Consider the following 13,218-nt stretch of genomic DNA (forward strand, 5'->3'; position numbering starts at 1 on the left):
ACTCGCTTAAGGCAAGCGGAAAAGAAACCGATCAAATTTACCCGAGCCCAATGTTTAATTAACCATTAAGTGATTGTCTTAGAGAAAGCCAAATCTATTTATTAACTATTTACAATCAGTGTTTACTTTTCTTTTTCTTCGTCTTGTGTTTGGATTTGTCGCTCTTTTTTGACTTCTTCTTCGATTTTAGTTTAGATTTCTTGGACTTTTTCGATCTGGAGCTCTTGTGTGACTTCTTCGGCTTACTAAGTTTGGATTTCTTAGATTTCCCACTAGAGGAATCGGATGATGAGGATTCATCGCTGGAACTTTCATCACTGTCCTCACTGCTGGAGATCATCTTTTTTTCCACCCATTTCTCAGCTTTTCGCTTTTTAGGAGCGTGCTTCTGCCAGAGCTGTTGCAATTTGGCATTGATACCGGCTTCTGCCTGATCCTCGGCTGGTTTCGGGGGAACTGCTCCTGGTAACTTTGGCCCGTAGATATCTTCGGGCGGCACCTCAGCCATGGCCAACTCTTTATCGTTCCTCAGTCGCTCTTCACGAGATTTGTAAGAGATCTTTAACTTATTTCCTTCTATAGGAGCAAACTTAGGTGGCGCTGATTCTTTAGCTGCCTCCACTTCCTTGGCTTGAAACAACGCTGCGAAAATTCCTCGAGGAGGTGAAGTGTTTCTTAAAACATTTTGTGCCGCAGCTGAAGCTGCTGACGATGAGGGTAAGCCTAGAGCCTCTTCCAAGGCAGCCAGTTTCTTCTCCGGATTCTCTGGAGGCTTCTCAACTACCTCCTCCTCGTCGCTGTCATCGAAAATACTTTTGAACAGGTCAACCTTCTCCGAAATGGGTTTGTTGCGTGCTTCATCCACCGCCTGCTCCAAGGGAGTTTTCGGCACAAAAACAAACTTTGTTGGATCTTCTTTTGAAATAGGTTTCTCCGGTTCCTTAACTACCGGAGGAGGAGGTAGAGATGGAGGTGGTGGCTCTACTTCCTTCGGCTTCGGTTTCTCTATGTGCTTGGGAATAATAGTAGGAGTTTGAAAGTTTGCTTTTGTGTTGATTGACGTCTCTAGGTAATCGAATACCGAAATCTTCGGCTTTGCCTTAAGTTCCTTTTCCGGGTCCAGCATGGCGCCTCCAAATGGTTCTGCAATATTGTACCGCTTGCAGAGCAGTGAAGTGGGTTTCCACATGGTCTTGGTCCGCTCCATTACGATCATTCGCTCTTCCGTGGACTTCGTTTGTTCCTTGATCTTCTCAGCCTGGACATTGGCTTCCGAAACGAATCTATCGTTCATAAGACCATCTAATGGACGATAGATCTTTGCCGCCTGAATGAATTCCTTCTTCTCCATCTCCCTATCCCACAAGGATAGTGAAACCGGTTGCATATTGGCTAGGAACTGTGTGATTTCTGTATCATCTGTTAGCTTGGCAGCAACAAATTTCTCATAGCGCTCTTGTTTAGCTTCATCAGCTAAAAAGGGTTTGAAAGCGCCTGAAGATGATGTTGAAGGTGCTAAAAGATAATAAAGTTTTAAATTTTAAGCCATTTCGAGTAATACTTTGCTTACCTAAATCTTTCGTCTTTAGAGCTGCTTTCTCTTGTATTGCGGCATTCGCTTCCTTTACTTCTTTAGTCATTTCAGTTTGTTTCTCTTCGCCACTTTCTGTGATCACTCCACCCTTGGTGAAACCTTCTGTCCTGGCATTGATGCGTTCCCGTAGTGATTTTCCACGATCCTTAAAGGGATTGCGTTTGGGCTGCTCCTCTTCGTCCGGCTTCTCATCTTTTTTCTGCTCTCCTAAAAGCTCTGCCCTCTGATCAGGATTAAGATCGTGCCTTCCCAGACCCGATCGTTTGTATTCCGTGGCCGCCTCCAATTTTTTGGCTCTTTCTTTGTCCATTGGAGCAAAGCGACTTCTTCGCTGCAACCAATTTCTGGGTTGAAAATCCCTGGGCAAGTCGATGGCGTAAGGCTTTTGCAGAGCTGATCCCGTTTTATCTTCACTAAATCCATCTATGACATGGCGCTGCTGGACGTGTTGTTGCTTTTTTTGCTTGGGCTTCTTGTCCGCCAGCGAGAAATCATAGCGGGTCATATCATCGCGGGCATAGATATCCTCGTCCTCTTCTTCAAAGGCTCCTACTCCAAATGCCTGACCGCGAATGGACAGCTGCTTCTTATTAGCCTGATCTTCCATTTGACCAAAGAGATTGATATGCTGCATAGGCTTGGCTGAGCTAGAGGAGGACTTCGAGAGGATGGGATCACGACTGAGACCAGAATAACTCATGCCAAAGCGGTTTTCCTTGGGTGTGTAGAAGATGGGCTCATAGTCATCCGGCGCAAAAGTAATATCCTCATCGTCCTCCTCATCCTCATTGCTGTCTTCTTCATTCGTCTCCACTTGGGATGGCAGTCCCTCCGCACCGTAGTGCTCGAGGAGATACTGCTCCCGTGTGTTCCTGGCCGAGGCCTGGCGCTTCTCCTTTTTGGTTTGTCGTGGACCTACTCCTTGGCCGGGTTTCCAGCCCATGCTTTTAAGTATTCGAACGGCTACCTTGTCCCGCACTGGTCGTAGGAGTTGCTCAAGCACTGGAACTCCTGGTATGGCGCCTTCTCGCAATTCTGGCTGCATGAGTTTCCGACGCCGCTGACCAGAACGTTGCTCTTGCTCATCCTCCTTGGCGAAATCATCTCGTGTGCGAATCCCTTGCGGAGCAATGCCAAACTCACCCAGATCCTCCTGGTCCATAAAGTCTTCCGGCTTAAGCTGAGCCCGCGGAGTTGCCTTCTCTGCCCGCGAGCTTTTAAAGGTCTGAGGCGTCCAGCCCTCCAGAGACCCAACGGTGTTCCAGAATCCAGCACTGAAGCCGCCAGTGAAGGCGCCATGAAACCTTCGCTTTCCATTTTCATCTTTCACAATTTGATCTTCGATGGCCACAGGTTTCTTTGCCGGCACTACATCTGTTTAGGGGTTTATAGGGTATTAACAAGAAAGCAATTGATTTCTGGTAATAGCTACCTTTCTCTATAGGCGCCAGAGGTGTGCCAAAGCGATGCAGGTGCTCCTCCTCATCCATTTTAAAATAATTATTCCATATATTTGAAAAACAATTTGTTTGGCGTGATGGGCAGTGTGTCCACACTAGAAGAATGCATACACAACAGCTGATTGGGCTGTCCACCTACCGGTCACGGGTATAGAGATGCGGGTGACTGCACCTTATGTATAAGTCACGATATATATTTTTAGGGAAAATCATTTGCAGTGTACGCAAACAAGAGTTTGTAAATAATGAAGTAGTAGTTGTTTTAAAAAATGCACGTCAAATAATTTTTAATTTAAACATTTCCTTTTTTTTTTTTTATAAAAATTGTGTTACTTTCAATATAATATCTTTTGAAACATATTTGTATATTTGTGTTATGCTTATCATTATATTTAATAAGCTGCGCATTTTATTTAAATTTTTAATATATTGAAGATAATAGCAATCACGGCTTTGAATCACGATAGTTCTTATTAGTGGTCTACGTTTTTGTCATCTCTAGTTCTATCACAGGGTCACACTCGAAACATTGCAAATATTTTAGGAAAACTTTTCGTTGCAATTTTTAGCTGCCTGCATCGGAAATATAGGAATTCAGTGCAAATGGTAAGGGTGACGATAGAAACAAAGAAAGGAACACCTGACCGATTGGAAAAGAAGGTAAGTCCAGAGGATAAGGCCAGGCAAACTGTGGATCTACCTGAGCTGTCTGTATGGGTGACTAATGATGTCAACATTTTGTGTTTTCTCTCCCGCAAGCCGACGGCCATTTTTTGCTAGCTAAGACGTGACTGTTGGCCAAAAGTCTAGCAAGTGCAGCGCAGTAAGTTGCATAGAATTCCATGGCCAGAAACCCTCTAACCACAACTCACATTTCCATCGAACAGCATTCATAATCACATCCGTTCAGCCCACATCCTGGTCAAATACACGCACAGACACTAACACACACATCGAGAGCGAGATGTCCGAGAAGAACCTGAAAGTAGGCGCCCGCGTCGAGCTGACCGGCAAAGATCTGCTCGGCACGGTTGCCTACGTAGGCATGACCAGCTTCGCCGTCGGCAAGTGGGTGGGCGTCGTGCTGGACGAGCCAAAGGGCAAGAACAGCGGCTCCATCAAGGGCCAGCAGTATTTCCAGTGTGACGAGAACTGCGGCATGTTCGTACGTCCGACGCAGCTGCGTCTGCTGGAAGCGGCTCCTGGTAGCAGGCGCAGCATTGAGGACGTTAGCACTGCCACGCCCACGGCTGCCCAACCCACAAAGGCGCGGCTGAGCACCTCCCGCACCTCGCTCTCCTCCAGTCGCCAATCGCTGTTGGGTTCTCGCACCCAGTTGACAACATCCCTTAGTGAACGCACCGGCTCCAGCAGCAGCATTGGTCCCAGGAAATCTCTTGTACCACAAAGCAGCAAGGATAGAGACACTCCGAGCTCTTCGTTGGCGGAGGGAGCAACAACAGCAGTCGGTGGTAACGGTGCAGGCTCGCATGCCTCCTCTAAGCGGGCTTCCTTTGTAGAGACGGGCTTCCTGGAGATTCTCAAGCCGCAGTTTACTCCTTCGCAGCCTCTCCGTTCGCCGTCGTTCACCATGCCCTCCAACTCCAGTTCCGAAGATAAGACTGCCCTTTTGGAGGCGCAGAAAACTAGCGCCGAACTGCAGGCCCAGTTGGCTGATCTCACTGAGAAACTAGAAACTCTGAAGCAGCGCCGTAACGAGGATAAGGAAAGGTTGCGAGAGTTCGACAAGATGAAGATTCAGTTTGAGCAGCTGCAAGAGTTTCGCACAAAGATCATGGCCGCACAGGCTTCGCTGCAGAAGGAGCTACAGCGCGCCAAGCAAGAGGCCAAGGATGCAATTGAAGCCAAAGAGCAGCACGCCCAGGAAATGGCTGATCTTTCTGACAACGTGGAGATGATCACCCTGGACAAGGAGATGGCAGAGGAAAAAGCCGACACGCTACAGCTAGAACTGGAGTCCTCCAAGGAGCGTATTGAAGAGCTGCAAGTAGATTTAGAGCTGCTGCGCTCTGAGATGCAGAACAAGGCTGAATCCGCCATTGGTAACATCTCAGGTGAAGGCGATTCCGCTGGACTCTCCACGTATGAATTCAAACAGCTGGAACAGCAGAATATCCGTTTGAAAGAAACGCTGGTTCGTCTGAGGGATCTTTCGGCTCATGACAAGCATGACATTCAGAAATTAAGCAAGGAGTTGGAGATGAAGCGTTCTGAAGTTGCAGAATTGGAGCGTACCAAGGAGAAGCTCAGTGCGAAGATTGATGAATTGGAGGCCACAGTGGCCGACTTGCAGGTGAATATCATAAAATTTGTATTTCATTTAAATCCTTCTCACTGCCCGCCATCAATTGGATTTCCCACTCTCTACACCCTAATGAAAATTCACGGCTTTTCTGCACTTATTGGCTTGCCTCAGTTTCGCTTAAGTTGCTCCGCTGCTTTCTGCTAGTTTTTGCTGTTTTTTATATGAAGAAGATATCGGTTAAAAGTTTTACAAACTTTCAATATCAATCATCAAATTTGTAACTAGTTTAATTCCTTGCATTACCCACGTTTCGTAGAGTTTTATTGAGTAATACATCAATCACTTTAAGGCCAAGCTGATAGATTTCTTGACATTTCAAACTTATTTTAACCCATATCTTCCGCTAACATCTGTAATATATATTTTGCTCAAGGCCAATCTAAAGATAAAATTTTTCATTGCATTTCTTTTTGCCGGCCTGCCTTAACTTAATAATTAAACGGGTTCCAAGGAGGTAAATTGTGTATATTTTTAAACCTTTCCCGAGACAAAATTATCAACATTTTCCCAAACCTCTTCGCATTTGCATTTCATATTTGTTTAAGAACATAATAAATAATTTCATTTTATCCCAGGAACAAGTCGATGCTGCACTTGGAGCCGAGGAAATGGTAGAGCAGCTGGCCGAAAAGAAAATGGAACTGGAGGATAAGGTCAAGCTACTCGAGGAGGAAATCGCTCAGTTGGAGGCCCTGGAGGAAGTGCATGAACAGCTTGTGGAGAGCAATCACGAACTGGAGCTGGATCTGCGCGAGGAACTGGACCTGGCCAATGGAGCCAAAAAGGAGGTGCTGCGAGAGCGTGATGCAGCCATCGAGACCATCTATGATCGTGACCAGACCATCACAAAGTTCAGGGAATTGGTACAGAAGCTGAACGACCAACTAACTGATCTGAGGGATCGTAATTCTAGCAATGAAAAGGAGTCGCTGCAGGATCCCAGCTTGAAACTGGCCACAGAAACTATCGACTACAAACAGATGTTTGCCGAATCCAAGGCTTATACTCGTGCCATCGATGTTCAACTGCGCCAGATCGAGCTGAGTCAGGCCAACGAGCATGTCCAGATGTTGACCGCCTTTATGCCCGAGTCTTTCATGAGTCGCGGTGGCGATCATGACTCCATTCTGGTGGTTCTACTCATTTCACGTATTGTCTTCAAATGTGGCATTGTCGTTTCGCAGACGAGGGAACGTTTCCCGGCCGTCGAGACGATTACTAGGGAGGCGGTGACCCAGGGCCATGCCGTCCAGCAATATGCCTTCAAGTGTCGCCTGCTGCACTACGTCCATAGCCTGCAGTGTGCCCTTCACCAGATCCTCTATGGACTTAATAGCTGCCAACCGGATACTCTTCTTAGAGCTGGAAGCTCCCTTCCCGAAATGGTAGCTCAAGAAAAGATAGTTGACGGTATCATTGAACTACTAAAGTCCAATCAGCTGGATGAGAACAGCACTACGGATAATATTGAGAAATGTGTTGCCTTCTTCAATGCGATGAACTCTGTGTTGCTAGCCGGGGAACAACTTCTGAACGAGATCCAGATGATTCGTGACTGTGTGGCTTCCTTGGGAGCTGCCTGTGAGAGCATTCTCAGCGACACGGCCATTGCTAAGGCTATTATTCAGGAGGCAGGTGCCACCAGCGATTCGGTATTGTTGATTCAGTTCCTGAACGAGAACATGGAAAGCGTGCGTCAGCAAGTAAAGCTGATCAAGCGCCGTTTGCCCAGCGACCAGCATGTGATCAAGAGCGGTCTGTCGCAGCACAAAGTGGAGGCGATGCGTGCTCTGGCACAGAATATCAGTCGTATCATGTCGGCGATGCACCAGGCCACCAAGCAGTCTTTAGCAACCATTGTCACCACCATCGAGAGCGACAATGCAGCGGAACACACTCTTCCACAGGAGAAGTACTGGGCCCTGCTGTCCGCCTCCTGCGAGCGTATCTACGAGCAGGATGACCGCGGACCAACGCACAATTTCAAGACCCTATTGGCCCAGGCAAACTCCGACCTGCAGCACATTGCCCAACATCTGCTGGACAAGGAGTACGAGATCATCTCGGAAGCCAATAAGGCTGGTGGCCAACAGAAGTCAGGTGCCCACAGCACACCCATTACACAACGAGCGCAGCTGATCAAGAAACAGTTGGAGCAGAAGAATGTGCTGGCCGCAACGTTAGAAAATCGTGAAGCGGACGTAAAGCATCTTAAGCTAGTTGCCAAGATGAAGCAAGACGAGTTAAGTGAGATGCAGATCCGCAAAGATCTGGCGGAAAAGAAACTGAGTGTGCTGCAGAACGAGTACGAGCACGCGGTTGACAAGTGGAAACAGCAGTATGAGGAAACACGCCAGCAGTTGCAGCTGAAGGAGAAGGAGTTCGAGGAGACGATGGACCACCTGCAAAGTGATATCGATGCCTTGGAGAGCGAGAAGAGCGATCTGCGCGATAAGCTGAAGTTAAACTCAAGCACCGGCAAGGTTCAGTCTGGCTCGGATACCCATTCCCCGCACAATATTTCTGTCGCTGGCTCAACGTCCAGTGCTCCGGGTATTACCAATGTTTCCTTCTCCTCGCCTGCAGGCACTGCCCCAGTTGTGGCCGAGGAAGTGCAGCTGCTGAAGAGTGCTTTTAACCAGGAGCGCAACGAACGCCTCCGACTGCAGGCGCAGGATATGCGTGCCAAGCTATCACAGTTTGAACCTCTCCATGTGCCGCAGCCACAGGATCAGCGCATTACCGCCTTGGAGTCGGAATTGACCAGGATGAAGCATGCCTGGGTATTGTCACTGCTGCAGGTCCGTTCCCAGGATTCGGTGAATGTGGGAAAACGCATCGACACGGTGGCCCTGCAAAGACGCAACCAGCCTGTTCCACTTAAGGGCGAAATCAGTTCGAAGGCCTCCCAGCTGGCTTCAGATATCCTAGCGGAGTATCTGCATCGGAAACCTCATCGTGCTGCCCATGGACAGTTTGCCTCCTTTCCCACCGTCGATGTTAAGCGCGTGCTGCAGATCTAAGAGGGGATCTAATGATGAGTTATCATGGCAATGGGATCGGGGCCAGGGGCAATCTAAATAGAATAGAATTTTATTTGTACTGCTAGCACAATTTCGGATCATGGGGCAAACTCTACCCTCGCACAAGCTGCTTCCCCCCAACAACAACTCCTCAAGACTCCCTGCTCCTGTGATGAGACCTAAACACGTTAGCTAAAACAAACTGAGAAATTATAAATTCTATACTTAATTTATGTTTTTTGTATAAAGATTATATACCTATTGTAATACTAATATTGTGTTTAACTCAAACGCCTGTTTCGAAACTAAACTCAAGCGAACTAATACCGGTATTATCTATGAAGTCTATGGCAGGGGAGATATATGTGAAAGACACAACTAAATCAGAGAAACAAATCTAATTTGCATACATGAGAATAATAAATACATTATATATATATATAAAGTAAATATATTTTGCTGATGTTGTATAACTTAAAAGAAATGTGCATTTTTAATGGGTTAAAGGGGTAAAAAATTTGCGCATCCCTTAATTTCTACTAAGTAACTTCTTGTGTGGTATAATTACTCTAATATTTTTCAGCACTTAAGATATTTTAAAATTCTCTACCTAAACATAATTACGTTCTCATTTCACAGCATTTAAGGTAATTTTCCTAATTTAATTTAATCACAATTTTTGACAAGCTCAGTTGATTTTTCTAGATCCAAGTGGAAGGCATTTAAGCCAAGCACAGAACCATAAACAAACCTACAATCCACTTGCTATCCACACGCATGCAAAGAGTTTCTGGTTCTCTTAAATCCCACTCTCTTAATCACCATTTCCGTTCGCTTGCCCAACAACAACTACAAAGGCAATATGCTTCAATGCCGCTCGGTTGCAGCAACAACAATAAACAACAACAACAACAACTATAGTAGCAGCAATGACAACAACAGCTGCAATAGCAAGAAACTATTACATTAGACCAGGCCATAAACCATGATGGCCAAAATAGCCCCCCTACCCCTACCCATTACCCTCTTTACTGCCCGCCCGCTCAACAAACCCTTCTGCTTGAAATGTAAATTGAAAATAATTTTCATTTTCTGGGTTTTTCCTTGGCATCATCGTCACTGCCCTTTCGTCTGTCCAGACCAGAAATCGCGGCTGCTTCTTTTGACCCCATTCTGTGGCTTGACCTCTCGAGCTGAGCTTTTCCTATGGGGAAATGGAGAATATTTGCAATTATAAAAAAAAATTCTGCATTTCAATTAAGTAAATGGCGTTATTTATACTAAACTAAACCTTGAGATTAAAAAGTAATGTGGAAATATTTCTTTTAATTTAGATTTTAAAACTTAATATTGAAGGTGGAAAGTAACTTTCTTGGCGATCTGTATTTCGAAAAGTAGAAATATATAACAAAGGGTTATTAGCTTAAATATAGATATTATAAAGTCTGTATTAATATTAATAAATAGTACTAAGTTAATTTATTTACCTTTCATAATCAACTCTCGAGACTAAAACACATTTTCTGCCTTAATAATTCGAGCACAAGAAGTACTAAAAATATGTTGCCAAAGTTTTTCCTTACACACCTTAAAGTTCTTCTTTGAAAAAATAGCCTTAAAAAAAATGAAGAATTAGCTCCCTGGCGATCTGATTGCTGTACATTTATGGAGCGGCTTCTTATGTGTGTCGCTGCCTTAGTTTTCCGGACCGGACCCCATCGGGCCAAAAAAGCCATTCTCACGCCCAGCTCTCGGCCAGTTGGCTTGACCTTTTTACAGTAGTTTGTACGCCTGCCATTTCGTTTATGGCCTGGCACTGGGTTTGGTAATACGATTGCTGCTGTTGTTTACCTTTTGGGCCTTAACATTTTCCAGAGGCGGGGGACCTAAAACGGACTTCGCGCTCTGCTTGCAACGACCGCCAAAGTGACAGATCCTTCACCAAGTCACCAGTTAACCATTGTCACTGACACACATATCTGGTAACATAACAATTCTTCTCCACTACCAGTGCCAGTACCAGTACCAGTAGTTTCAATTCCAGTTCTTTTGTCGCAAAACAGAAATCAAAACTTTTGACCAGAAAACGCCCGGTAATGCCCCAACTTGTTGCTGTTGACTGACTCATGCCGAGCGCTAAAAACAATATAATTATTGTACATATTAAAAGTTGATGTATGTGTGCAGCAAATTGTTGTTTAAAACGGAAGGTGGTATACCCTGAAATCGAATATATATTATAGAAAAAATGAAGATTATATATCAAATCGATTCTTTAAACAAAGTGTCACCTGTTTACCTGATTCTATAAACAAAATATTACCCTTCTTTTTTATATATACGAGTATATCATTCTCAAAATCAAAAATACCAAAGTTATCATAAAGATTAAAAAGTTGCCAAGATGTCTTACTTATAAATCAAATAACTTTAGCTTAGTTGCTTTTATCTTTTAAATTTATTGGTAATTATTAATATATTTTCAGTGCTTAAGAAACTAAGTCTAAGTCTCAATTTATATCAGGGCTTGATTTAAGATCATAAACAATGTTGTTTTTCATAGTTCTTCATCTAAAATTGAACTTTTTTGTTCTCCGAATAATAATTAACTAATCTTTAACTTCTAACTCAATTCTTTAGTTCTTTACTTGCTTGTTAGAACTCCTTCAAGTGTAACAATTTCCATGGTCATCTAGAATTTCCCTGTTCTCTGTGAATTACCTAAAAAAAAAACTGCCACCAACATGCCAGTAAAGTTAATCAACCTCCCATAAGAGCAAACAAAAAAAAACAACATAAATAATTAAAGAAAAAACTGCGATACAAAGCAGAGCAAGAGCAAAAGGCGAAACCAGTTTAGGTGGGTTATACATGGTGCCCGTACCACCTAGATGGATGGATGAATGGAGTCCGGACTCCAACAAGAGCGAGAGTGTAAGACAATGAGGCAGCTCAAGAACACTCGATTGCAGGTGAATATCCAACTGCAGAGTGGAAACCGGAGATGAAAAGTGCCACAAAGAATTCCATGGAGATGCCCCACAAATGTTTTCAAGGAAGACCCTTCCTCATTAGGAGGCAACGCAAAAAACAAAACCTAAAACTTTAAGATCGATCTGGGGCGGAAGCACGGAAGTTTCTCTCGTGGTTAGGAAAACCAGGTAAAACACAAAAAGTTAGTTACGCCTGGTTAGGCCACCATCCAAAAAGCTCAATTGGGTAAATTGCCAAACGGTAGCCCATACAGTGGCCAACATAAACATGCGGCCACGCAACATCGGCATTATGGATAGGAAGAACTGATGGCGGAGGCGGAGTTGGAAATGGAGATGGTGATGGTGATGGTAATGGCCACAAAGAACAATGGTCTGGCGTCGGTCTGAAGCTCATCTTCACTTGGCCCCAGCCACTTGAGTGTCTTATTGTGCATGTTGTTTCGGAAGTCAAGAGGAGAGGTGAGGGGGACTAGATAGAGTCTAGCTTAGTACCACGCACTAGACTGTCTGACCATGTCTAACCCGCTGCCTCCTTAAGAAATCTACTTTACTTTGTACACTCAACGAAACACGTACAATGTTTACCGTTGCTGGGATCTTGGAATTCTCATTTTGAAACTGTTATTTGCCTAAGGTTTCTTAGCTTGTAAGAGATTTTGGGGAATTTAATAATAAGTTACTAAGTTTAGAAGAAGAAGAAGTTAGGAAGTTATCTCAGAAGTTTAAACGCAAATCGAAGCTAATTTAGGAACTTTAAGTTTTATTTTTAAGATTAAAATCTGTGTTTATCGGAATCTTATTTTGATTATCCCCTTAATAGATATTAATCCATGTTTTTAAAGTGTACTTCCATTGTTATTGCCATTCTTAGGTGGCCCATTGTTTGTGTTCTTGCCGTATGTAAATTTTGCATTGAAATATGTACATTATGATACATGTGTGTATGCACGTCGTGGTTTTTGGAGGTCCAGGTCTCTGGCCCTTCCCTCTTGGCACCGCCTCCTCTGCCTCAGTACCCCCATGCCCTGTGCGAAGCGTCACCCTGTTTCATTATTGTTCACTTGGCCGCTTTCGTAAGTCAGACTCAATGCAAAACAAAAGGCGAAGAGCAGTCAAGAGATGGGAGAATACACAAGCCATGTGTCGTATGTCGGCTAAGAGAAAGCGACGGCGAGGCCAAATCAACCATATGCCAGTTAAAAGGGAAGTCAGTGCAAGAGAGCGCCAAGTGGAGCTTACCGTTGGAGCTGTGTTATGGTTTGGACAGGGTTGCCAGATAGGGGAAATATTTCAAAAATAAATAAATAAGTGAAATTTTAAACATTTAATGTTCTTAGGTTAAAATGAAAAGATTTAAACTTTTATTAAATAAATTAATATTTTTTAAGATTATGTTATGTTACTTTACAAAGACATAGTTCCGTAAAAGCAGATTAAGGGATTTTATTAATTCTGTATAGAAAAACCGAAATACCATGCGGATACCATGTAGACTTAAAGAAGATAACTCTCTTTATCATAATGTTATCTTTTACTCCCACATTGCACTTTAACACTGCCTATCTGCCTTACCTTGTAACCAATAATGCTTATTACTCCACTGCAATAATCTTATCTAACCCACCGCGATTACTCGACAACCCTGCCGGGTAACCAGTAACTCTCTTTTTTTTTACCGAAACTTAAGAGAGACAACGGACTTTGTGGGTTGTTGTTGCCAAGATACGAGGCTTAGCCAGTCGTTCGGTCGCTTGGTTACTCATTTGTTTTGCCAATTTTCGTAGCACAGCTCTGCCAGTTATTCAGTTAGTAACGAACG

General features: G+C 44.1%; 2 protein-coding genes across 2 annotated transcripts; one reads left to right on the forward strand and one right to left on the reverse strand.

Annotated features, from left to right (window-relative positions):
• Positions 1–73: 73 nt before the first annotated feature.
• LOC108105985 (G patch domain-containing protein 1 homolog) lies at positions 74–3,446 on the reverse strand. The gene is made up of 3 exons (XM_017212815.2): positions 3,027–3,446; positions 1,571–2,968; positions 74–1,515 (listed from the first exon to the last, which is right to left on the reverse strand). Exons 1-3 carry the CDS (start codon positions 3,082–3,084, stop codon positions 116–118), a joined length of 2,856 nt encoding a protein of 951 aa, XP_017068304.1. The 5' UTR covers positions 3,085–3,446; the 3' UTR covers positions 74–115.
• Positions 3,447–3,543: 97 nt separating this feature from the next.
• LOC108105982 (dynactin subunit 1) lies at positions 3,544–8,887 on the forward strand. The gene is made up of 4 exons (XM_017212811.1): positions 3,544–3,714; positions 3,814–3,877; positions 3,942–5,368; positions 5,956–8,887. The coding sequence occupies exons 3-4, from the start codon at positions 4,019–4,021 to the stop codon at positions 8,401–8,403; spliced, it is 3,798 nt and encodes a 1,265-aa protein (XP_017068300.1). The 5' UTR covers positions 3,544–3,714; positions 3,814–3,877; positions 3,942–4,018; the 3' UTR covers positions 8,404–8,887.
• The last annotated feature ends 4,331 nt before the right edge of the window (positions 8,888–13,218 follow it).

This window comes from Drosophila eugracilis, unplaced genomic scaffold (genome assembly GCF_018153835.1).
Source record: "Drosophila eugracilis isolate 14026-0451.02 unplaced genomic scaffold, ASM1815383v1 contig_2154, whole genome shotgun sequence".
Classification (NCBI taxonomy): Eukaryota; Metazoa; Arthropoda; class Insecta; order Diptera; family Drosophilidae; genus Drosophila; species Drosophila eugracilis.

Coding starts and splice junctions, on each gene's coding strand:
- LOC108105982 (XM_017212811.1), top strand. CDS start 4,019: ATGTCCGAGAAGAACCTGAAAGTAGGCGCCCGCGTCGAGCTGACCGGC. Junction 5,369..5,955: donor CCACAGTGGCCGACTTGCAG/GTGAATATCATA, acceptor ATTTTATCCCAG/GAACAAGTCGATGCTGCACT.
- LOC108105985 (XM_017212815.2), bottom strand. CDS start 3,084: ATGGATGAGGAGGAGCACCTGCATCGCTTTGGCACACCTCTGGCGCCT. Junction 2,969..3,026: donor TCTGGCGCCTATAGAGAAAG/GTAGCTATTACC, acceptor ACCCCTAAACAG/ATGTAGTGCCGGCAAAGAAA. Junction 1,516..1,570: donor TCTAAAGACGAAAGATTTAG/GTAAGCAAAGTA, acceptor ATTATCTTTTAG/CACCTTCAACATCATCTTCA.